Source organism: Dromaius novaehollandiae, chromosome 1 (assembly GCF_036370855.1).
Source record: "Dromaius novaehollandiae isolate bDroNov1 chromosome 1, bDroNov1.hap1, whole genome shotgun sequence".
In the NCBI taxonomy this organism is placed as follows: domain Eukaryota; kingdom Metazoa; phylum Chordata; class Aves; order Casuariiformes; family Dromaiidae; genus Dromaius; species Dromaius novaehollandiae.
The window spans coordinates 21,383,776-21,410,893 of record NC_088098.1 but is presented as its reverse complement, the minus strand read 5'-3'; the positions used below and the strand labels follow the sequence as shown (position 1 = coordinate 21,410,893).

The 27,118-nt window shown below is 35.5% G+C and overlaps 1 protein-coding gene across 10 annotated transcripts in view; it reads right to left on the bottom strand.

Annotated features, from left to right (window-relative positions):
- The window catches only part of CADPS2 (calcium dependent secretion activator 2), a 326,801-nt gene that overhangs the window by 99,391 nt on the left and 200,292 nt on the right, over positions 1-27,118 (bottom strand). For all 10 annotated transcript variants that reach the window (XM_064506973.1, XM_064506953.1, XM_064506939.1 and 7 more), the window contains exons 9-13: positions 25,393-25,459; positions 18,174-18,282; positions 16,611-16,814; positions 5,804-5,940; positions 2,760-2,947 (exon numbers count right to left, since the gene is read on the bottom strand). In XM_064506973.1, the coding sequence (XP_064363043.1) occupies positions 2,760-2,947; positions 5,804-5,940; positions 16,611-16,814; positions 18,174-18,282; positions 25,393-25,459 (705 nt within the window). The remainder of the gene's footprint in view (positions 1-2,759; positions 2,948-5,803; positions 5,941-16,610; positions 16,815-18,173; positions 18,283-25,392; positions 25,460-27,118) is intronic.

Genomic DNA, 27,118 nt, shown 5'->3' with positions numbered 1-27,118 from the left:
ATTCTTTCTTCTGCCCATTTCACTTTCACCAGAGATGCACAAGTGTATGAATAACAGCAGGGGGAAAAGTTCACTTGTAAACTAATGATTTTGAGGGGGACTATTACAGTAGAACATCTGAGAAGAAAAACATTGTGAAGAGGAACAAAATGAGATTGTATTGTAAAGTTTACCTAGCACTTCTGCAGAAGCACAGCTAGGGAAAGCTGATTTTATTTACTAGAGGAAAAGGAATCATTTGATTCAGAAACAAGAATGTGTTTGTTTTAACACTCAGCCAGCTACTTTTTTACTAAAAGGTTTTTCTTTTTGGCTATATAAGAATAGAATGTCTTAAGAATGCCATGTTAAGGACAAAAACAGAAATACCATTTTTAAGTAAGCAGTTTGTTAGGCCAGTCCAATGCTCTTCCCAGCAAAGAAGGGGAGATACGAATGACCCCTGAAATTCTCAAGGATGTCTAGGACATAGCCTACTGTAGTTGGCTCTGCAGAAACATTCCAGTCGCCAAACCAAAAACACTGACCTAAGAGAGGTGGTAAGTATAATTACACTTGATAACTTTCTCAGAACTTGTTCACTGAATCTTTGTCTCAGGAAATAAAACAGTCAGGGGTTGTCCTCCAGTCCAGAGACCAAATGGCAAGGTCTGCTGCATCCAGCTTGCACAGAGCTCAGCCCAGGTCTCCTCTGTGCTCCCTGATGCCCTAGGACTTAACAATTCATTTTTGTGTGTTTATTCCAGACATTTTGAAATAAAAACATGGCATTGTGCTGCAGCCTGCAAGAGTAGTGTTACTGCAGTATGAAAGAATTTATATTTCAAGTCCTAGGGTGTTAAAGAGAACATAGCGGGTACTTGAGGGTTCAAAATCTGCTGGAAGAGTGCTGAAGACATGTGAAGAGTGGTAAAGGGCCAAAACTGATTCACCCTTGCTCACCATGTATACTGGCAGTATTCAGTATATGCAATCCCATAAACTACACCTGGGATCTCAGAGTGCTAACAATTAGCGGACAGTCAAGGGTCCATTGTATGAGACAGCTTCCTGGCAAGTTTTATTTAGCAAATCAGATGTAGCCACTGGTGTGCTCAGCATATGTCCAGGTATGGTCCCAGTATATTCTGCAGCTTTGCTTTGATTTGAGCCTGAGCTCTTCCTCACCCGACAACCAGAAATGACAAAAGTGAGCGACACCTTATCTGTTCATTTGCTTGATGTCATTAGATTGCCTGTTACTCTAAAATTCATGGCTAAAAGAAAGAGATGATTTTGAACTACAGATATGGCTGCATTTCTACACACTCCTCCACCTCCTAATTTCAAGTTTATATATCTTTGATGATCTTTCTCAGGCTTGTGGAAGGTCTAAGACGACCCTATGAAGCAGAAGGGAAACACAAATTGAATACATCATGTCCAGAGTATAAAACCCTTTGTCTTTGTGCTGTGGTCATTCTAAATCTCAGCCTGACTTATAAAACTAAGATGTATAACACCATGGATCAGCCTAGAACTTTGGCCTGTCATGCATTGTCTGTGAAATTCTTTTTTTCCCTTTTGCTATTCCTTAGTGCTGTGGTAGATGAATGAGTGGATGTATTATGTGTGTATGTATGTGTCTGTCATCCTCAGCGAGTGTGTCTGCTTCTGTCCTTGACTTACTTTTCTTCTTTCTTCATCTTTCTTTTTTCTTTCTTTTTACAATACCTCAGTTCTAGTCAGACCCTCTCTGTTCAACACTTCTTTTATTCCTAAAACACTCATAATGCTATTCAGAGAATATCTGTACAGAAGGAATAAACAGAATACAGAGTGCTTACCACTGTGTGGTACACTGCACAACAGGCAGTTGTGCTAAACTGGAACAAGAGAGGTTCAGAACTGGGGAAGACTTGACTGGATAAAGCTCCGAGCAACCTGGACTGGCATCACAGCTGACCCTGCTTTGAGCAGAAGGTTGGACTAGAGACTTCCTGAGGTCCCTTCCAGCCTGAGTTATCCTATGATCCCATGCCCAATGCCCACTGTTCAACAGCAAAGCTAGTTCCCTTACAGTCTGAAACAGGAAATATATGAGGCAAAGGCATCTTTTAAAGATCAGATGCGACTATTTCTAATGTTTAGCACAGCAAATCAACAATATTTTTTCTAAGTCCTTCGTTCTCTAGTGGAAGGAAGACATCATCCCAAGAGCAGTACTGTGACCAATAGCTCCTGAAGCAGCCTATTCCTCGAGTTGAAAGAATTGCAGAAGTATTCTAGCTTCCCCTGTATGGGGGTCACACCACATTCTCAATATATGTTTTTTCTCCCTACGGTAGCAGAGCAAGAAGAACTCAGTATCATATGATTAGTTGCCAAGCTACAGACTGTAGGAAAAGAGTCAAAGCTTGTCATAAACTGCAATGTTGTTCATAATATTCACTGGAAACACCATTCACTAACATGATACAAATGTAGAATGCAAAAGACTATCTTTTTAACAGAATGATGTACTTTTGCCTTGAATCAGCCCATCCATACAATGCTCAAGAAAACCACTACATTAAGACATCATAAACTCAGAGGAGGTTTTTTTTTTTTCCTAGTAATCTCTATAGAACCACCAAAACCCCTGAAGAACCCCTGAAACTTATGTTTATGAACTGATTTCTAGTGTACAGCTTCTCTATCTGGTGAAAGCAAGAGCCTATGAATACTTTTGCTTTATCCTAAGCCTACAAATGTATAAATGTATTTGCTCATTATATTACCTGTTACCATGAACATGAGAAGCACAAAATGCAAAACTATAATGGAGTAAGGTTGGATCAATGACAGAACCATTTTCTGAATGTTCAATCAGTTCATTAAGATAGCAAAGATGACGGTGGCAGCCTCGCACGCCATAGCGAGCACAGTATTCATCCAACACAAAGACTTGGCCTGGACTAAACCAACCCTGAAAGAGAAGGGCAAAAAATATTAAAACACATGTTGAGATTTCTTTTTCCACTCACCGCTTTTAAATCAAAGAAGAAAAGAATATATTCTTATGTGCATTATATAAACTTTTTAGACTAGAATGATTTATAGCTGATTAATGCTGATAGCATTTTTTAGAGCAGCTAGATCCAACAATAGCCCTCTTTCTGAAAGGACCATGAAATAGATGGTTTACAAAAACTGGCTAATACATCTGAAGTCTTATACAGATTCAGTTATATCAAAATCTGAAGCTACATTTCAACATTGCTTGTGAATACTTCTGCAAGCCCAGATGTCTAACATTTATACAAAATATCAGCAAAAATAGTAGGAAAAATACTTAAAAATATATTCATACCAGGTTTCAGTCATTCCAGCTTTAACTTTACCAAGAGAGTTGCATGAAACAGGAATTTAAATTCTATATCCTCTCTCAGCTCTTGGATTCAACATATTATTCATTAATGAGAATTTCTCAAAGTTATTCCATAAATCTGTTTGGTCCTGAGTCACCTCACTGAAGTTAATGCTTCCACTGCCTTTAATGATCTTCAACTGTTTCTAGAGACCATTTAGTTTTATTAGAGCACCCAAAAAAGTACTCAGAATTTTAGACTAATATCCAGCTCAGGTAGTTTACATAAAACATCTGTTGGAAAACACAGTATTTTGCTGAAAGAAGAAAGAAAAGGAATTTTAACTGAATTTTGGGGATGTTATGTATCCTATCCCAGAAATAATAAATAGGCATTATTGTGACTGATATTCTGCCAGCACTTCATCAACAAAATGAACTGAACTATTTCTACATTTTTATGAAATACATGACAAACAGCTGAATACATTTCAACTCAGCAATACAAAAAGGAAATAATCCTTTATTAAAACTTCTGTATGTTTTTAGAACAGAAAATAATTCTGACAGGAATGCACATTTTTAAACATCTCATTACTTTAATTTCAGTCACTGTATGAGATCTGTTTTAGTGTGGTCATCTTCATATAAGCATATGCTTTCCTTGCCCTTGTCAAACCCCTCATGATGCGTAACTCTCACCAGTGCTTAACAGTTATGCACTACAGAGTATTAGATAACTAATAGTTTCTATTTATTGTATAATTGCAAAAGAAAGCTCCCCACTGTCTATGAGTATGTGAAATTATAGAACTTTAGGTCAGATAATAGTTTAATCAAAGACTGTGCTTATTTCTCATTCTTAAAACAATTTTCTTTCTTTAACCAAAGTTCTTTGTGTGATTGTATTTTATTAAAATATAAGGATACACTTATTTTTTAAATTATAGGAAATAAGCCATTCAGGGAAAATATTACACCTGTAGATATGCTCACATATTCTATTTCTACCTTCGTATTCTCGAAATTTTAATAATAAAAAATATGTATATAGTTAAATACGCAATTTCACAAAAAATGATTACCCATCCTACTTATTAAAAGCTGAATTTAAAAAAGAACAATAAGAAATGCATCTGCTTTGTGGTTGCTATAGCACTGTGTATTTCAAATAACCTCTCCTGAAAGTTCCTGATTTCAAGGTTATATTAAGTGTCTTACTATATTATTATTATAAAAAAAGATTTTGACCCCAATGTACTGTTAGAAAGCTAACCATTTTCTCTTTGAGTGCCAATTACTTTGTACAGATGTACCTCCAGGCCTTTTCTTTGATTCAGTGTGCAACCCACAGACAGAAAACGAGTCCTTTAACTTTTTCTATACATACTTATCTGGTAGTGTTTTAAAAAGGAAGCAACTGTCATCAAATAACCAAGGTTTGGGGGTTTTTTTTTGTTTGTTTTTTGCACTTTCAAGCAAGCCTAACAAATTATTATTATCTTTGCATTACATGACAAGCCAGCCCAAGTAAATAAATAAATTAAAAAAAAGAAACAAAAACTATGCTCATTTGTTGCTGTTGTGTTGGTAAAGCGAAAAATACATGCTACATAACTAGGTATTAGTCAAAATCAGGTATTTTGGGTGCCTAGTGAGAGATCACTATTCCAGACATCATCAGGTGAAAAGTAAAACCTCAGGAAGTTACAAGGTCTGATCCACACCAACCTGTTTAATATGCGTGTATCATCTGACTTTCACGGGATTACTGCTGGCCTTCCCTAGTGTAAATGAAATCAGAAGCAGCCTCATCCCCAACTCCTAACCCCCAAAAGCACAGGATAGAAGTATTACAAAGGAAAGGAACACTGCAGCCATAAATACAGAAGAACGTTATGTCAATCTCTTCTCTTTTATAGCTGTCTTCAAATGTGAAAAACATTCATTTTGAAACAGAGGTCACACTTTACTTCCTTCTGTTTAATAATTACCCTCTCGCCTGTTACTTACAATTCAGGCAGTGCAAACGTGTTGATAAATCTATATTACTGTGGTTCTGCTTCCTTTCTTTTGGTGTTTCTCCTTCCCCAGACCACAGGAATGAAGAATTTCAAGACGGATGACTCTGTCTGACATGTGACAGACTGCATTTGTACCTTAAAATGCCTCTACAGGTGTCAGTAAATCCTTCCACAGGGGCTCTTGCGATTATTAAAATCTTCTGTTTTTATTCGGACCTCCAGAGAGGCCATGATAAGCTTCAGCTGATAAAATCAGAGACAGTTTGAGTCTCTTTGCTTCTCTATTGAGTGGCACAGCAACAGCTCATGAGTGTATAATTTTCAAATTTGAAGTCAATTGATTGGATCCTTTATTCCAACAACAACCACAGCTATTGAATGAAGTAGAATGAAAGCATGACTTTGTAACAACTATTTCTCACTTTATATCTATCTCCCAGGCAGTACTCACCAAGCAGGAATAGGAGTCATTCAATCTGTGATCCAAGGTCTGTCTCTGAAGCAGTCTAAAGAGCGAAGCATGGTCAAATTTGCAGGGATTAGCAGAAATAAACTCATCCATGCCATGTTTCTGACCACGGTCTGCATCTGTTTGTAGAAAGGAGACAATGTGCAGAACAACATATGTGAGTGTGTGCACCCATTTACAAACGAAAGTGTACACATTAAGTCTCAACATATAAACTTTCTTGAAAAAATTACAACAAAACAAGTTACACAAGTACATGCTTCGGTACTACAGGTAACTCTAATTATAGAACCTTGCTTTATAATCTGACAAATAATTTTAATGAACTATATTTTTATCACCATAAAAATCCATGGAGTGTAACAGTGAAAAAACTTAAAGTTGCTACCAAATAACAAATTAAACAAAACAATTTAGAAAGGTACCTGAAAATACAGCATAGCATATTAAAATAATTCTGAAAGCACTGTTTTCTAGTGGAGCTCTTCAAATGTTACAATTTACAAACAATTTTATGAGGACAAAAATGTATTCTACAATTTCCTGGATTTATGTGGCTCTCTTTCTAATTTTAGTGAGTTAACCAAATAAAAATCCTTTCCTCCACTGCAAAAAAAAAAAAAAAAAAAAAAAAGAAAAAAAAAAGAAAAGGTTTACGTGTTTATTTTTTTCTGATAAGGAAGAACATATTTACTGCAGATCAAAGTAGCACTCAGAAATATTCTTCGTGGCTTGAACACTACTTCTCAAATGGCAAACTGGAGCAGAAATGAACACACTGGCTTGAGCTAGGTCATTTCCAGCCTTCTTTTTGTACTCAGCTTTTAATGAGACAAGCCTTAATGTAGTAATGGCAAAGTGCTCCTTCAACCTTCAAGCAAAGAGTACTGAAAAAGGGAGCATCATTTTTGTGTAAATACATCGAGAAAACATACCATCCCAAATGGCACTTCAATCAAAGGCCCAAATTTATTGTTCTTCACAGATTGCATCTTTCAACGCCTTTAAACCCCGCGGGTTTATCAAAAGAGAAGCTCTAGTGATTGCTTTCATTAATGCTATGTTTTGTCAAAGTCCTCAATGTGAATTATCTATCAAGTATGGACAGAAAAAGCCTTACAGTGCCCAAAAGGACTAGTTATGTATTAGCACATTAGCTGTCTTAGATTCTATAGACTGTATTGGGGTGAACAGTCTTATCAACTTAAAAATTGACTTCCCCTTTCAATAGGGTCTTAGCTCTTTGTTCCTTTAAATTCAAACCTGGGTCTTTTTATATTCATTACTAGAAAAGTATAGATCTAAGTGTATCCTAAATGCAATTCCGAAAAAACTGCATAGTACAAACCTAAAATTTCTAAAGAAAAGGAGACAAAAGTTTATTGATTAAACCCAATTATAGAGTCAGGTTCATAATAAAACTCAATATTGATCTGTGGGCATGATGCTAACATAATCAGTCACATTTAGAAATTTAGCCCCAGATCATATTGATCCATGTCAAGTCCAACTTTCAGCTGTATTTGTGGATGGAAGAATTATTTAATTCAAGCTGAAGGATCTGCAGCATCACATCCTGGAAAGATGCAGAAACTAATTCATATCACTTGGCTTTGCATTGTCAAAGCAAGAGTCACATCCATGTGACAGATTTCACCAAGGTGGTTGTAGCAAATAAACAGTATGACAGTAGATCGATGGTGTAAGGTATGAAACTATCATTCCAGGGAAACAGCAACATATATTTTTTAGGATTTAAGGAGCAGTAGCATGTGTGATTACACAGATCAACAATATTTCCATGACCACTAGACTAGCCTATCAGTAATCACAAACTCAGCCCATATTTTTGACATAGTTACACGAAAAGTTCTTTCTTAAGTAATGCAAAATAATTTTACTTAAACACATGAATTCAAAGATAAACAACTGGTATCAACATAACTACATTACTGAAAGTGTTAAACTATGATGCAAAGTTATCTATAGTTCCCAAAATGGTCCACACAGAGATAAGTATTTTCCAGACCCAGCCTGCTTAATATATGTTACTGTTTTATACCTTTCTTATTAGTTTTCCTTCTTATATGAATATCTAATTTATCAAGTCATTGTTTAAAATATGGCAGATTACAGAATGAAAAAGGATTAATATTTATTTCAGTCATTGCTCTCAAGTATAAATTAAACATAGCGAGACCTCTCTTAACTGGCTTGATCTTTTCCTCTAGTTAACTATGCAAATATAAAATATTCCCCCCCCACTTTTTTTAAGATCTTTATAAGCATTGACAACTAATTATTTCTCTTAATTTGAAATCTGGACATTGGATGTTACAAATGAAAAATAGATTCAATATTCTGATACAGTAGTCTAGATTATCAGAAGTTGACCTACTGAAGGTAACAGAGCCCAAAAAGCAGAATCTGCTGTTAGATAACTTGGGTAATAAGCAAAAATATTTATTTTAAAATATACATACTTGCTAGATTTAATTATAAGAAATAATCACAACTGACCACCATCTGCTGTAAGTGAATCGAACAATCCAAATAACATTGTCATTCAAACATTAATAGAAGTTCTGATAACAAATATAATCTAAAAACAGAGAAATAGTTTAAAACTTACCTTTACTAGCTGTAGGCAAGCAGAAAATAATAGAAAATAGATCTAATGTAATATATTAAAACTTCTTTTACTATTATGATATACATACAAGAGAAATAGAAAATATTTTTGAAACAGAATGGAAAATATTTTTAATAATCTAAGAAATTGACTGAATATTGAAGACTAAGGAAGAATAATGAATGTTATATGACTGTGATTTAGAAATTAGTTAGTACTAGACGATATTTTGCAAATACCCACAGAAATGAGATTTAGAAGCCCTATTCAAACTGTACAAATGCAAAAGACAGAACAAGTGCTATATAGTGACATACAGTTAAGAAAAAAATACAGTTCCATTTTCACCCCTGCACACTCTAACCTTGGGAAATATCAGGAAGAGGAAATGGGGAAAACTTTGGAGGAATAATACTTCTCCAGCTTTTCCACAATTAACTTTCTTCTCTTCTTAATAAAATTTATTTTCCTGTTTTCAATTGCCTCAGACTCATTGTTTTGGCTGATATTTCCATATCATGTGGTCTGCACACTGCATTATTATTTTACCATTTGGAAACTGTTAGCTAAAAAAAAGTCATCCATTTTTTAGATCAAGGCAGAAAAAATGTGAGATATATATCTTTTAGACTCACAGTAAAAACTTAGAAAAGCTGTTGCAGAGGTTTTAGTAAATCTTTTGGGTGTTCTTTTAGACAAGGATATTCATTTTAGAAGAATAGCATCCTGAACATGCCCTTTGCCATTTTTTGCAAGAAACTTCCAACTTTAGCCCAGTTGCAAAAGCTATAAAATCATCATCTACTCAGTTAAGAGTTTACTGAGTTAAGACTACTGAGAACTCCATGTTTATATCACATGCTTGCGTGGTTCCTAGTGATAACCAAATCACTAGGCACCATCCCTGCCCAGTTCCAGCCCCAAAGCAGAGGCACATTTTTTGCAACATTTATTCTGTGCTAGGGTGAACTACTGGCGTTGGCCTTGTAAAGTGGTGATCTCCTCCCTTTTGTGGCTCTCAGGGACATCCCTGCATGGGATTAAGCATCGTGGAAGCAATTTGAACTAATTCAGGCCAGCAGGAAATGAGAGTAGGCAGAGACAAGAAATCTAGCATAGTAGGGATTAAAAAGATTCAGAGAGTAGGAGCAGTAGAATAAGAACTCTGCCTCTGATATAGAAGAAGCTACAACCGGTTGGATGAAAATGAAGGTGTACATCCTCTTTGCAAAAAGACACGCATTGCAATCTTTCAAGTGCCCCTGCATACAGGGAGTGACAGCTTACAATGGGAACTTTTCAACCCCTGATCATTGATGAGAACTCTGAAGTGCTACATACTCAGAAACATAGGCCAAAGAGACAATCTGTGTCCCAAATACCTTCTAATTTAAATATCAGAAAACCAAATAACAGATGGAGAAAAGGTGGCAGAATGTGAGAAAACAATTAGCCAACCTGAGTCAACCATGAGGCTGCGGATAGTGCCCTAATGGACTGCCAGTATTTTGCCAAAGGAAGGATTTGAAGAGGAAAGTTTTTGGTATGTTTTTGAGTAGCACAGGAGAAAGCACAAAGATGACTTACTGACTGCCTGTGGAGTTGTTGTTGGAGGCTGGCGTTAACCTTTCAGTATTAAATGGGAGATGGGGGTAGGTGGAGGCAAGCTGGAAAAGGACATGAAGGTGAAGGGGGGAACATGCAGAGATGGTGAAGTTACTCCACTCTTCCAGGGAGCAAAGGTGTATAGTAGACACAAAGGTGACAAAATTGCTGATGAAACTATGTAAAATAAGAAATATCTTCCATTTCACTTTGTTTTTAAAAGATTGAAAAAACCGAACATACACACGCAAACACCTCAGAACTATTTTAGAAGAACTGTATTATAGGAACATTACCTAGTATTAAAAAACTGAGCAATGTCACCATAAGATTAACTGGGAGTATTCCTTGTGTGCACGTATTATGACACCAGTAACTTAATATAAATCATATTCTACTTTTCCCCAAACACACACAATCAGTTGAAAAATTGAGGGTGATAAAAATAAAATTTGAAAGAAACAATAGATTAATGTGGAAATGTCTTCAATTTGCTTCAATGGATTGATGTCTTGTAATACCAATGTATATAGCCTGATTATTTGACTCCCTTTGATACGACTGTACTTAACTAAATGGAATTTCATGTTTTGTACATGGGCCTGACATTTATTTACAACTGGTGCAACTGACCTCTATAAAAACTCTATTTATATCACTTTTCTTGAGTGAGGTGTTTCGATAAGTGACATTATTCCAAAAGAGAGATGAGTAAAGTTATACTCATGATTCCTCATCTACCTCAGTTTTTCAGAATCTTTATCCTTTAGATCTGTAGATATTTTCACCAGGAGACCTGCTCTGAATCCATGTTTGTGTAGGACTAGAATGATGCTTGGTTTTGTGTTGCCTCATTAAAACATGGAAATCTCCCCATATGCTGTTACTCCTTTTTTATGACCAAGTTATTAACAGAATGGCCATTACTTCTTTGGCTTTTCTAACTGTATGAATACATCTCTCAATACATCAGTCATTAAAAAGGTGATTACCTTCTGCACCTTTATGTGACTCAGATGAACACAAATTTTTTTTGATGCTTTCCCTGAAACATTCATACCCTTGGAAAATTTCTGACTTTTCTACTGTTATGTTTCCTTAAGTATTCTGTCCTTTGGGTAGCAGCATGCCTATTCAGTAAAGCAGAAGAGAAGAGAAGTCTCTTTTTCTTGACCACTGCTGAAGTTAGCCTGTGTTCACTTTTGTTTCGGAGCCACCTTATACTACAGAAGTGCAGCATCAAGTTGCTTTACTCAGAAATTAATAAATACATTACTATCCATTTTTAGAAGCAGGAGTGGTACAATAGTTGTTTGATTTCAGTACCATACTTAAATGTGTTTACCATATTGGTAATGTAGAATATCAAGTTTCTTCTGAATGTCCTACATGAATTATACTAAACTGCTACACAGCATGAACAGCAAGACACTGTTCATATTCTGTTTAGTTAGAAATTTGTAGCTCAGTTTTTGGTGTATTGCTGCTGTGCACATGCAAGAACAACATTTCCATTTTCTATATTTGTGATAATTGCTCTGAAGAGCAATCAGACCCTCAGCCCTCAGTGTTTTATTACAAATGCATGTATAGTTCCTTTTCATCCAGGAGCTCCTGATGTGTTTGTTTTGATCCAGCTCTGAGGTGGCTGGATCTTGTTCATGCTATTTAAGTACCCTTTTGTACAAAGTCTGTACAAAGTTGCCAGTACATGGCTCAGACATAATCACTATTTTTTTTGTTGTTGTTGCTCATGAAATTCTTTTTTTCAAATTAGGTGTCAATCAAACTTTTATTTTAAGAGATTATACTTATATTAGTTATCATATGATTAAGAGTAAGGCTGAAACAGTAAATCAAATCTTCAGAGAGTAATGATAAAAAATGTAATTCAGTGCAGAATTCAGTTCTAAGGAATAGAGGCTTTCAGCAAAGTCTAAACATGAAACTTCAAAAAAAAATCTTCTTTTTGTAACCTTAGCCTACACTGAATTGGACACTACAAATAAATATGAATGTCTTCATATTAGAGACCTTGGTTACTACAGGATATTAGGCCAGGATTCTCTTTTTACTCTTGCAACCTGGAAAAGAATAGGAGAGGGGGAAAAAACTTCTGGAAAATTCATTTTTGATTTTGTAAGAAACAAATCTTAGTCATACAATGCATTGCAAAATTTTATTACAAAGGTAAGGTTCAGTGACTATTCTTGTGTGTAGGGCGAGGTTTTGAAAGAGCAAGTTACCTCCCTCTGCCTTACCAAGGCTCAGCAGCCCAGCAGTAGGGAAGGACAAATGGGGTTTTTATTGTGCTCTGATGCACTCAGAACTGCTGATATGCATATAGAAAGGTTTCCTGTGGAAAGGTGTCACGGGGAAAGATTTCAGAGCCTTGAAGGAGAACTGGGAAAAGAAATGGGCTCCTTTGAATTTGGATGTGGACGGGAAAGCATTTTGGAGAAAGCTGACATGGCAGACTCCTTTAAAAACAAACACAGAACCTTAATCCAGGTTGGAGACTCTATTCATCATAACAAAGAGTACTTGAAACCTAAAAAAATGGCTAGGGAAGAGAAGGCTTGGAAATCAACTGTGAAAGTTTTGTGGAAGCACCCCAAAAGATTTCTTCTTTACTAAAGGATGCTTCATTTTCTCAAAGCACTTGGTGGTTAAAATCCAGTGCATTTTAACTCAAAGAACTATAGTTTACATCTATTCAGCACCTTTAAAACCAAAGGAGCACTCTTTGTTTTAAAAAACTTTAAACAGAAATTAATTTAGTTGCCCTGGCAGTGAAAACAGAAATTAATTTAGTTGCCCTGGCAGTGAAAACAATGCAAATATAAAATGTATTCTCAGGTAACTCTAGTCCTAAAATAATTGCTGCTAGAATTATACCATATACTGAAGCCTTAGGTATATTATATTTATGATGGACTAAGTTCTAGATGTTTGACACACAGCATCTGGCCCAGTGCAAGTGCTACTGAGCAAACAAAATGATCTTAAAAAAAGATGCTGTCTTAGTTTAAATATTATTTTTATATAATTTATATGTATTTTTAGCAGATGTAAACATATAACCAATACTGACTGACAGCCTTCAATCAATAAGCCACGGTATATCCTCTTAAAAAAAAGAAAAAGAGGAGGTTGTTCTGGAATTAGTAAGGAATTATTTTATGTGGAACAAGACAGCAATAACTGCAAAAGACATAGCCTTTTATATCTAAAAGGAGAAGTTTTTAAATTGTTTATGACATAGGTTGTAGAAATAATTCTACCACAGCTTACAAGAACAAAGCCCTTGAAGAATTTTGACTTGAGAATACAGAAAATAGTGGCATCTTGGGGAAAAAAAAATTATTTATTGTCATTTACACATTTAATTTGATCAAAATTTTAAAAGCACACTAGATGAAATTCTTGCACTTTGACACATTATCATCAGTTAACAGGATGTTAACTTTGGAAGGTAGAATTTTGTCTACAAGGTAACAGAAAATGCTTTTTTTTTTTTTTTTTTTTTGGTAAATAATTAAGGCTCAACTTCCATATAATACAGCTAGGTATGTGACATATCAGTTCTCATCTGATCTTTTTATTTGTTTAATAACAGTTTTCATTTGCTTTTCTTTATCTGTCAAAAGAGTTTCAGGATTACAGAACATACTTTGTTTTATCAACACAATATATAAATATGTTGAAGCATGTCTCCTTAAGTTAGTTTTCTCTCCATCCAGGAGTTTAAGGATATCTAAATTTTTTCAGGCTGTTACAGTTTTTTTTGTACACTGTATCAGGACAGCTAAATTGCATTTCTTATATTCCTAAAGGATGAGGAAGATTAGGACAGACTTGCAAGGCTTCAATATTATTAAATTACATTTGCTTTAAATAGTCCTAGTTTGTTTTCTGTTCTGCTGTGTACAGGGGGCTCATGTGATATTATTTCAGAATGACCACAATGTGATCTTGTGTTGGTTGAAAATACTTACGTGGTGCAATAACTGAAAAATAAGCTACATAAAAAACGTAGTTGACAAACTCTCTGGTCATAAATGTAGCACAAAGCAAAGCAGAAAAAATGGAAATGAGTTTCAGTTAATAGGTAAATTAGCTCTCAAATACCTGACTTCATATCTTCGTTAAATATAAAATAATGTCAACTTGTACAAACATTTTTTCTAGGAGGAAAAAGAATGAGCTTTTCAGGAAATTGAAAATATTATTGAAATCTGACAAAAGATCAGATACAGATTTTTCTTAGGAGTAATATTTTGCGCCAAGGAAATCACCACAGTACATATAAAAGAAGAAGGAGCCTTAGAAAATGATATAAGGTTATATCTGTAAACTTCAGTTTTTGCAGTTTCTTAAAAATTGATTCATTTCATTATATCCATTTCTCCTTCAAGTGCATGAGATAGAAGAATAAAATTTTCCTCATGCAGGCAGAATTGGATTTATTACAGAAATCAGTCAAACATTCATTCTCTTAAGTCTAGACTTCAAATTAACTTAAATTTCTTATTAGTTACTCTATTGCAAAGAATTTTATGAATTAATTACAAAATACTGACATTGAAGTGTATTAAAACCGATAGCAAATAATGTTTTAAACACTGATTTCTGATTTATATATAGTTCATCAGATGAGCTTGAGCAAATTGACACATAAACATGAGAGAAAAATATATATTTAAAGGCATTTGAGTTTCCCTTAAACTGCCTTTAAAACACTTTATTTTTCATTCCACCCAAGAATGGCAGTCACCCTAACTGTCTAAGGTAAAATCAAGATATGTGAGACCTGTTTTTCAATTCTTTATCATTATCATTAATTTAATCTCTGCAAACATATTATATACAAACTTACAATTGTTTTTTATATCTCAGCTTTGTAACATGCTTGCTGCTCCATACTTATGTAGAACAAGGCTTTTTCATTTGTTTTTTAAAGACTGTGTTTTTTTTACTCAAAGCAGTATGGGCACCATGTGGGCTTCCCAGTGGAAGCATTCTGAATTAATAAAGATTATAAACTTCTAGAGCATCTTTTCCCATGGGATGCAGTATAAGACTGTTTTAAATTCCTCTTTTTATATATATATCTGCTCATCTGATCCTAAGACTTCTGAGTAAGTACAAACTTCTGTTCACACCTTTCACTGCTCATCAAGTTTGGTAAGACTTCCAACCTTCTTTCCCATGTGCTCTGTGTTTTCTAGTTCCTTTCACTTCCATGTAATCACAGTAGCCCAGAAGAAGAGTATTATTTGGCTGTTTCTGACTAGGATCACTACTTTTATGCTTTCTAGATGACACACATGAAGTAGAAATGTTAGGAGGGTAACACAGGATACTTCCCAGGATCCAGCCTGGATTCAGCTAACTGGGAGGAGCTGGGTAGAAGCACTCTCCTGCTGCTGTTCCGCCTCTGCTTTAGTAGAGTTGCCTCCCTTCTGCAAAATGCTTCAGCTTAACACCCCATTGTGGTGCCTGGCTATTTCACACTCTCGAACTGTTTCAGATTAAAAATCCAAAAGATGTCAATGCTTTTGTGATGTAACACATGTTTTTTCAATTTTCTTTACACCCCAGACAGGATTTTGGTTGGCTATTTTCTCAGTTTAATCAATGCATTTTACTGTCCCCTGATGGCATAACAAGAAATTACAGGATGGATTTGAGATCAAGTGATAGCAGGACAGACAGAGGAGAATGGTTTTGAGTCCTCCTGCTACAGACTTTGGATTTTAAACCAAGCTGAGTCTAAACATGTGTCTCCCCTCTATCAGTCTACATATACAGATGATACTGAAAAGGATTACTATACACACTCATATGATATTATTGACACTTGATGGCTATTACAGAAATCCTTGGATCTTATTAGTTTTATAAGACAGAAAAGTTGCTCCCCCCAACCCCCCAAATAAAAAGTCATATGTGCTTCCTATGTGTAGATATCTATATGACAGAATACTTTTAAATAGATTATATGAAAAAAATAATATATGCTTAATATATGCTACATATCTTGACTTTCTTTGAGGCTATATTTTTCTCAAAGAAAAATGAGGAAATCGTAAACTTGAATAATTATTGTGTAATGCTACTTTGAAGTCTTCATTGCAATTTTGAGATTCTTTTTATATATATATATACATAATGTATAATAAAGCTGGCCTAAATCTATGAAATTCTGACAGTAAATTGATGCTTTTCTATTCAATACTACACTGTCTGACTACTGAAAAATATAATGTACCCCAAACAACCATCTCCATGGTAATATGTGGGTCAACTGTAATGAATATGAAGCTAATTGTCTTATTTTCATGGATTATAATAAAAATAATGACCTTCAAGTCAGGATTTCCCTGGCTGGTAATAATAATTTGAGGTAAAGAGCTGGCTAGCAAAAAACTATGAGGCACATTTCCCTAGTGAATGAGTTCTGCTTAATTAATCTTCATCGAGGGAACCACTGCATATTACCTACTAAAAACAAAACAAAACCCCCAAAATTAAAAACAAGGAACTTACAAAGTGGGGATATATCTGTATTGACATTTCCTCCTTTAGGATTCATCTTCTGAGCCTGACTTGCAGGAACAGGTTTATATGATTGACCTGTGGCTCTGTACATCGCTTGAACCCACAGTATTCTATCCTGCTCATCGTCACTGGCAAATATTACTGTATCGCCTTCTTTAACAGCATTGAAAAACATTCGACCACCCTGAAGACCTGGAGCAGGAGATAGGAAGGTAATGTTAATAAGTACCAATTACTTCTGGTTAACCATTAACATTTAGTAGGTTAAATAATTGGTTTTCTTCCATGGGGGGAGGGTAAAAAAACTCCATAAATTCTATAGGTATTTATGATCTGGCACTATCATAAAATCAAGAGCTATCGGGATTAAATGGTAATACATGGAAGTAACAAATACAACAAGAATAAATACAGTAGTCATGGGATTAAATAATTCCATAAATCAGGTTTGTTTTTTTCTATTGGATGTTTTTTTCCATTAAAGAATTGATTTCTGAACCCCTTTATGCTTTCAGTTTCCATTACATGAGTTTTATTATTTAATTAGGCTTCTTGAAAAAACAACCAAACATTTCTTGTATAATTATCAGGTGGCCTGATAATTTTGAGTGGTGCCCTCCCTTCTTGTGTTATAAGCAACAATGAAAAATGACTTCTTTATTCATCTTCTCCATACTATATGTAATTTTATATTCCTCTATTACATCCTCCTTCAAGACATCACTTTCTTAGCTGGAAGTCGCCACCTACTTAATCTCTTCTTGAACAAAAGCAGATCCATACCTCTGTCATCTCTACTGCTCCCTTCCTGGTACTTTTTTGGTTCTAGTATTTATTTTTGAGAGAGCATAACCAAAACAGCACACAATGTTCAATCTGTGACTGCACAAGAAATTTTTTTTGTGGCATAAAATTGTTGGGCTTTCCAAATACCTTCTAACCATTGCTTGCCTTTTCAGCTATTCTAAACATTGAGCCAATGGTTTCAAAGAGCAATCTTCATTAACTTAAAGGTCTCTTACACGAGGATAGCTAATTCATAACCCTCCATGTGTAGGTATAGTCAAAGTGTTTTTCTCTACTTCTGCAACTTTGATTTCTCTCTGCCATTTTATTGCTAAGTTGTGCAGTTTTTTCTGATATCTTCTGTTCTATTTTTGATTACTCTGAGTAACTTGTCTTTAGCAAGCACTGTAGTTATTCACTTTTCTAAATCATTTAGGAATATACTTTACACTGCCATATGACTCCACCATCAAAAAAAGAGAGGAAAGTGAAACACTGATTAGAACTTACTATTTTTTCCTTTGTATCACACAAAGTTTTACAGCACTTCAGAAAACCTCAGTGTGAGTTTATTGTTATTTCTTCTTACAACAAGATTCTTTTAAAAGCATGATTTTTCACACTAGAAAATCTTACAGGAGTAATTGCAAAACTGTCTGATGCAGGAAAAAATAACCTTGGTGTTGTTGGCTGGTAGATCAAGATGAACAAAGTGAATCAGCTGTTTTACACAAACACGTCATACTTCAAAATCATGAAAAGTACCTGTGTGAGGAGCTGTATAATCCACAGTATATCCTTCGAGTTGCATCAGTTCCTGAGGCTCAGATTTCTTTTCTCTGTAACTGCACATTGCAAATGTGTACTGGCTAACCTGAGTAAGAAAGGAGTTCTTAATTGTTGAATTCTGTTCCATAGTTTTACTTGACAGTAGTCAATGGGCTAATGTTGCATATCACATGTGCCACTGTGTAAATTAGCTCTCAGTAGGGCCAAAGAAATCAAAAATATTTTTTTGAGAAATATTTTATACCATGTAAAACTTTCAATATTCATTCACCTTCCTGCAAAAAGGAAGGAGGGAAGCCAAAACCACACCTGCTTGCAATTTTCTGAAATGTGATGTATTTGGGGCTTTAAGAAAAATTGAAAGGAAGCAAACTAGGTACTGTTAGGGAAAATACTTAGTATTGACCATGGCAATTGAACATGGCAAATATGAGAACCTTCGGTTTGATTTTAAAAGGTCTAATTTCCACATGTTTTCCATCTGCATTCAAACCCATCTCCATGTTGCTTAGACCATTGGTGAAGTACTGGGCAGGTCAAGCAGCTTGCAGCTGGCATGAACAATGACATAAGCTTCTGACTGACTACCTTCACAAAAAAAAAAAAAAAAAAAAAAAAGTAATGAGAATAATATCTGTCACCTTGTGATTGAAGACTCCATAGACAGAACAGAAGGTGATAAGAAGAGCTAAAGAAAAAGTGATTGGAAGGATAAGGAAAGGAATGTAACAGCTGAGGGAGGAAAAGCAATCACTGAAAGAAACTGAGGTGTTACCAGCTTTAAACTAGGAGCTGGAAGGACATAAAAAGTGACCAGAACAAGGAGCTTTTCAATATGTGAGCACTTGAGGCTTAAAGGAACTGAAATTTCACAGGCCTCTACAGGTCTCATCTCCAGGCTCCTTGGACTGTAGGATGTCTGGCCAACTCACTGGTAAGATCTTATTAACTTTAGAATGACAACATCATTTGCTGGGTTTGCCAAATTATGCAAGGGTCCAATGAAGCTTGTTTGATAGAGGATGGATTGTCTTTATCTCAGCTGCTGATTGCTCAGCTAACTTTTACCTAGATGTATTGCTTTGTCTATAATTTCAAGAATTATCCTTTTTGAAGTCAAATTTCAACAGCTGACTTCTGCTTAATTCATATTCTAGTGGGTGATGTACCTGCACACTGCTGTACCTCAAAATACAATGTCTTCAACTGCCATTGATAAAAGATCTTTGACTCTTTGTGTAAAAGACTGATATATATGGAAAATAAAAAATGGAAGATGTGTGATTATTATTCACATAATGCTCTGAAAATGTGGCGCTTTTTTTTTTTTTGTTACATTCATTCTGAGAATCCTTTGCAAAACTGGATTATACTATACCATGTGTATACCGCATATAATGATTGAATGTCCTCTTCCACAGAATGTGTAGGCAAAAGGAGCAAGTATAATGGTGCTCTCTAAAATTGCAATCAGGCCCCAAATTATTCAGAATCACAGCAGAAGTGTACAGTGAAGAGAAACTAAATAGCAATTTTCCACATTAATTAAAATGAGTTAGTTTTATGGGATATATATTCCAACTTCTGATTTTATGTACGCAGTTTCTATGTACAATATTAATTTATAGCAACTAGTTTAACTAACAAATTCTCTTGTAAAATAAATGTGTTTGAGCAATATTGTATGGTCAAAAGTCAGACAACTAAAAACCCAAGTTTAGTAAAACCACTTAAATGGGATGTAACAAGGAGAGACAACTAAACATAAATTAAAAAAAATCTAGCCCATCATTTTCAGAAATACAGATTTTCAGGCCAGAAAAGACTGTTACAATCAGCTAGCCTGTCCCTGGAATAACATATACTACAGAAGTTTACCTAGCTATTTGTGCATTGAGTCCATAGTTTCACTTTCATGTATGTATCTTAGAAAAGTACTGTATTTTGGTTTAAAGGCTTTAAATGATGAAGAATCTATCACATCCCAAGCTAAGCTGTTTTAAATATCCCTACAGTTAAAAATTTGTCCTATATTTCCAGTCTAAATTTGCCTACCTCTAGTATCAGCCATTTGATTTGTTCATTATTCATTTTTCTGCTAAAGAGTCATTTATTATTCAAAGCACCTTTTCCATTTAAATACTCATTCAACATGATTAAGTCATCTCCTTAACTTTTTTCCCCATATTGGCTGGTTAAATTGGGTTTCTCAAGTTTTATTATAAGGCAAGTTTTGAAGAACTACAAGACTGTAATTTTTTTTTAACTCTCATTTATTCTAATTTTCAATGCTTCCTGAAGTCATCCAGATAACCTGGGGTCAGCTACTAATCTTATCATTAGTCTTATGTACAGAAGCAATATCACCTCTGTTACTGCTTGATCTTACCTTGCTTATGTGTCCAAGAATCACATTTGTCCTAGTGCACAAACACCACAGAGGGAGCTATTGGTTAGTGATAAACCTTTCAATCCTTTGCAGTATTACTGCATTTCATGAGAGCTCCCTCTTCTTCTTCTCTTGTAAACTACAGATTTAATTTTTGATAGCTGACATTGCTGTCAAGAACATTTCTCGAATTATTCCATTTTGTCAGATGACATAACCTAGCAGACATCCATATCACTCAAATTTTCATTTCAACAACTCCATGTAACCACACTACATAGATAAGCTGAGCCATCAAAAAGGAAGTTAGTAGCCACTAATTGGGAAAATGCATATATTCCCTTTTTTTTTTTTTTTTTTCTTCAGATTTCTTCAGCCACTTTGTTTTTGAAGATCAGGTTGTGCATGATCTAGGCTTCATGTCTTTGTTCATTTTTAATCATACCAGCATTATAAGAAAGGGATTATAATGATACTGATCTTATTTTTGTTAATAGATTTCCAATGCATTCTGATATTGTAAAGCAAGAATTTAGTGAAAAGCTATTCATGTAAAAATAAGTCTTGCATTTCATAACGTGTTAAAAATGAGAAATTTTAGAGCCTATCCACCCATAGAAACAAGAAAGAAAAATCGGGGGGGGAGTTCCTACAAAATAAAGAAATATAGAACTTGTCTCATCTGATTACATTAGCAGGCCTTTTGCCTTGTTATCTGTGGCTGTTCTCAGTTGCTGTAAGGGGAGAGATAAAACACTACCAGCAGAATCTGAAATAGTGCTTTTTAAAATAGAATTATGACTGGTTTCAAGTGTATATTTTTAGTTAATGGAGCTCTAGGTAGCTTCCTCTTACAATTCAGCAGATGAGTATCAATCAATTGATGCAATAACGGGTACTCAAAACTCAGGATTATGTAGAACACCAGAACCTAACTGCCTTCTTAAACAGAACTGTTTGATAGGAGAAAAGGAAATCCCTATCCTATAACTGCATTTACCTGAATTTCATAATTTTCATAGATCTAAACACCCCAATACCAGCCATTTTACCTACTTTGTAACAAAGTGGAAGACCAACAGCAAACCCATGAATGCAGGACAGAAAAATATACACAGAAGCCTGAAAATGAGCAGCTTTGCTAGGGGATGTCCCTATGGGGCAGAAATATGCTGTTCAGCGTGCCAGGAGGAGCTCGGTGCCCCTCACTACAAACTAGGAGGCTGTTCCCATGGTCCCTGCCACAGGACGTCCCCGGCCGGCTGACTGGCAGACCCCGCAGCTGGGGAAAGGGGGAGCTGCTGAACCCAGCTCTCCAAGGCCCAGGAGTGGGAGTCTCTGCCATGTGGGGAGACAAACGCAGAAGGGCAGGCTCCGCTCAGCCACAGGAAGCTCAGCAAGTGCTACGATGCCCCAGAAACTCTGGCTGAAAAAGTAGTACATTCTCCAGTAGCAGCTGAGAAGCAGTAGCTTCTCCCAGCTTCTATTGCATTCAAAACTCGGCAAAAACCATCATGTGGATGAGCTGCTGAGCCCGGAACATGGAATAAGAATCATATTTCCCCAGTCTCCCCTCTGCTTTGGACCATGCATGTAACACTCAGTCATAAATATATATATATACAGGTTGCTTTTATTCAGCTACTGATCTATCATGATGTCACGATCTGTCTCAGATTTTGTGCTTATCTTTCCATCATGATGCCCCATCCTAAAGTCTGAGTTTTTCACTTTGTACTCAGACATGTCACCTTTCTTTCTGTCTTTCTAAAGTAAACATTTTTACTATTATAAAATAGTTTTTATTATATAAAATAATATATCATAATGTATTATACAATATAATATATAGCATTATGTATACTGTAAAATAATATAAATTATTTTTAATAATATGAATTTCAAATAGGAGAACAGTGATCCATCCTCTTTAGTGTTTAATTTTTTCCAAATCTTTGTCTTCTGCAAACTTCATCTCCTCCCCTACTTTTTTTCTAATACTTTATTCTACCAATACACAATCTGGCTGCAATAGGGATGAGTCTTAACTTGTATTCTAAGAAAGCATTTCAATCCAGGCAAGTCCACATTAAAAATGTATGGTCTCATTTCACTCCCCCTGCCTTTGACCACTTGCTCTTCTCTCCCTGTCAGACACCACTAATGTCCATGCATTTGTATATTTGGGACCACATTCTGCTGAATCTTTTGTATATATGTAGGCACACTTGTATTTAAGTTTTCATTTAGTCTCAGCTAAAGCATACAAGACTAAAGCTTAGAACTTCCCTTTCTCAAAATAATTGAAGTCGAAACTCCTGACAGCCATTAGAAAGGCAGCAAGAACTAGCCTGCATATCTGAGATGTTTAGAAAACAATTATCCATTAAACAAACAGCTGACTTCTGAAACTATAGAACAGAAGAAATTAAAGTGACAAAAGTGAACCTGTACTTCGATTAAGGAAAGAAGATATCAGATGATAAACAAGTTAAGGATTGCCTGCCCAGCTGTGGCTTCTTACTGAACATGTCATGTCTCTGTCTCTTTCCATTATGAAATGAATAACCTTCTACCTTGTACTGACTGGACTGTAAAAGGAAAAGCAGTAAATATAACAAAGTCATTAAAATTTTCAGATCCTGTAACCCTCCGATAAGGATCAAGCTGTTCCTTCATGAATGACCAATAACTTCTAATACATGCAGCAATCACAATATGCACATTATTCACATTGCTCTCCTGAAAAATCGACACTACTGAACTAATATCACACCTGAGTCATTTCAAAAACATGTGTAAATCATACTGCTAGCCTCTATCTTATAACTGAATTTCATGTCCTAAATATAGCTCAACATAAACTAAAAGCTAAGCTATAGAGGAAGAATCATCAATATGTCAACAATAAACCAATACAACAGGCTGATATTCCTTACTGAATGCTTACTTCATATGTGTCAACTTCAGCACACTGTCAGTGTAAGTAATGCATCGATTATACAAATGAGCCAGAGCTGTCCAGGCAGTCAATAGTGATTTAATGCAGTATCTCTTATGCAGTATCTTTTCTATAGCCTTACTGAGTTTGGTAGCTGCTTTGAAATTAAATAGTGATGTCTAAATCCCATCACAGTTGGAAAATTCCTGTAATATTCTGCCTCAATATTTCAGTCTGAGAATAGAAAGCAGAGGACAGCTAAAATTAACTTGGTTGGAATCAACTGTTCTCTCAATTGTCTTGAATATTAGATGGAAAAAAAGACCATGGGTCTCTTAGGTGTTTTTTTTTGCACTTCTTCAAAACTGAGCTGCAGTCTGTGGCTAGCAAGAAGAAAACGGGTCTTCTTGTGAAAGCGAGAATATAAAGTGGGAGGAGTGTGAAAGAAGAGCCTGTAGGACGAGGGAGCATTCTATCTTTTTTGGGGGTGGGGCCAGACTTTAAGAAGTTATTTTCACTTCTTATCAATGCTTTACAAACCATCCCATCTTGGGAAGAGATCTTCCCAACCTTTGCTAATCTTAATAAACTCATGAGTGGGCCTCATACCTTCACACAGAATCTTGGTAAGTCCAGAGCCAAAATGATTCACTAACTTTTCCAGAGGATCTTGTTTGACCTTATAACTGTTGCTTATTAATTATCAATATGGCAGCCAATTCCCATCGAAGCCAGTGAGAATACTGTGCTGACTTCAAGCTTAGCAAGAGTAAGATGCAAATACTCTCAGCTTTTCTTTATTGAAGAACTTGCATGGGATTTTTAACATCCTTACAATTTTCATGATTTAGGAGTAGGAAAGGAAAAGGACCAGGTGAGCATGATCGACAGAGTGCTAGGGAAAGGAATCAGGGCTTCTGTAAATGAGTTTTAGAAGCTTTCATTCTTAAAAAAAGCCTCTGCTTAACAAGCTTCATCCTTCATATGATGGCTATGGAGACTTGCATCATCAACGTAACACTTCTCTGTCAACAAGACAAAAGACACACAGAAGAATGGCCCTTTCTCAACACACTCGAAACATCAAATTTGTAACTGCAATCTGAAGACAAGCAGAAACAGAGAATAATGATTCTCCAAAGATTTAAAAAATTGTTCATTTCTCAGTTTTGACAACTCAGAAAAAATCTACATTTCTATTCCTAATTTATCTGTCACGTGTTAATGTCACAACTCACTGGCATGTGAAGATACTCACAGTTCTGGGTTTGTACAAAAAGTTATGAAATATCAGTCCCGCACATTTCTGTGGTCAAGAGCAAATGCTGCACTAGATTTTCTATATACACTATGCAATCATATTTTACAAAATTTAATATTACAAAGAAGAGCAAAAAATAGCATTATTTGAAAATATATGAAAAAGAACTTAATAAATATTGTTACTTAATTTTAAGGGCAGAAAATCATTGTTGAAATAGAATAAATGAAACAATAACTATAATCTACTGCTTAAAATATTACTTTATTTTAAATTGAGTGCTGATAGAAAGCTGTCTGCAGAATGTTTTAAGATCACAGCAATTTCACTCTTGCAATTTCTAGGTTTGGGTTAAAACCTTGCTAAATGTATGGACTGATTTATATATTTGTAAAACTCAGTGATACTTTTGTTTATTAAATTTGTTTATTAAATATGAAAATTTAAATAAATTATCCTGGGAAGTCTCTGTGCTGTAAGAAGTTTGGAATTGTGCTCCAGTACCTGAACATACTGATTTATAAATTGCTGCAGAAACCATACATAAGAGAATTGGTAGTCTTTTTAATGAAATTTCACAGTCTTCATTTGACAGATTACTAACCTGAACAAGAACAAAGTAGCGTTTTTTCCACCGCTTCCAAACCTTCTGTCCTAGAGCGTACAAATATCTGCAAAGGAAAAAAGGTAATGTAGTTATTCCACTCCATAAGCATGATATTAGGACTCAATACAAGTAAACGTATTTGTTTGATTTACTATTGAGCTTCTCTTCAATTTAAGTGTCGTTACATCTAAAGAGGAGTGATTTTTTAATCCTATTTACTCAGAACATAAAAAATAAAAAGAGATAGTCCTTTTCAGTCAAAACTAGGCTTTATAAAAATAAAAAAAAAGCAGAAACTAAGTATTGCATTGTTTAAGGCTTACCTGCTCATCACTTATTTTTTGCCAATTGCCTTTAAAAATTGAGCAATAGCTTAAAGTAGAACAATTCTGACTACACAGAAATACTGAATATTAGAAAAGTCCACCTCCTGGCTTCTTTTTTTTTAATATAGCTTTGATTTCCACAGATCTGTTTGCTTGTGTTTCTCTAGCCTGTAAGAAGTCAGTCACAATGTCAGTTTGTGAAAATGCTCAAATAACAAAATGCCAGCAAACAAACAAGACTAAATTTTTCCAGTGTAAACAAGAGTCAAATTTCCTGAATACAAGCTGTCCACCATAGAGACTCTTAAATTAAAAAAAAAACTCCTTGTCTTTTCCAGGCTTTGAATCAGTCAGGAGTATCAACCAATGAGACTACTAAAACCATAGATGTTGATATTATTTGGGGTCAAAGAAGTACCTTCATTACCAAAGAAGTTACAGCTAGTTTTTTGGCATTGTGTCAATGTGTTTTTGCCTCTGTGGCCACGCTGCCGCATGGTTAACAAAAAGAACAAGAGGAAGAGGATGAGCTCTGTGCCTGTCAGGAAGAGCCTAAAAACACTAAGGAACTGCTGCTTATGAAACCGGACAGAAGAACAAAACATCACTTATGAAATGTCCCATCTTGCTGATTGGCCTCTATCAAGGGCCATTAGTGCGACTAGTGCACGGCGGAACAAAGCTCCAAATCCTTGCTCAGGTCAACGGGCACTGGCTTCACAGGGCACTCTCCAGAGGACCTTGGCACATATAGTATGGAGAAGGTAATGACTAGGATCACACATAGGACAGGTGCCTTTGTGGTGAGACAACAGAGCCCGCAATTCTCTATTTTCTGATGTCTTTTGGGGGCTCTGTTGCCTGACAGTTTTGAGCTCTGTCATAAAACAAAGCACACCCATGGAGCAGGCATGTAGGATCTGTATGTTCATTCCCTCTTTATATATTACAGACAAATGACAAAATTTTGTCTAACAGGAATGTTCAGTGTATTGTCCCTTAATAACTCTGACTGTTTTGGCAGATGATGTAATGGATCCCTCATTATTATAACACAGATGTCTTGCCTTTCTTCATCTCCTGCTATACCAGTGTTGAAACAGTGTTTCAAAACAGCCAAGTACATTTCCCTAACTCAGAACATTTACTTTTCCCAAAGTGTGACACATTTCCCCCATTAATGTCTTTTCCATTATGGATTGCTGGGGGGAGCGGGGAGGGGAAATGGACAAATTTCACTCAGCCTTGAAGATGAACGGCTCGGGATAGAAAAGAAAAAAGGTCTCTTGGTTGGCCTTGGGCTCTGTCAGCCTACATGGTGTTTTTGCCAGGATACCCCTCAGAACATCCTACAGGTTTCTCTGACCAATGTCAGAGGGCATTTGCCTCAGAGACTG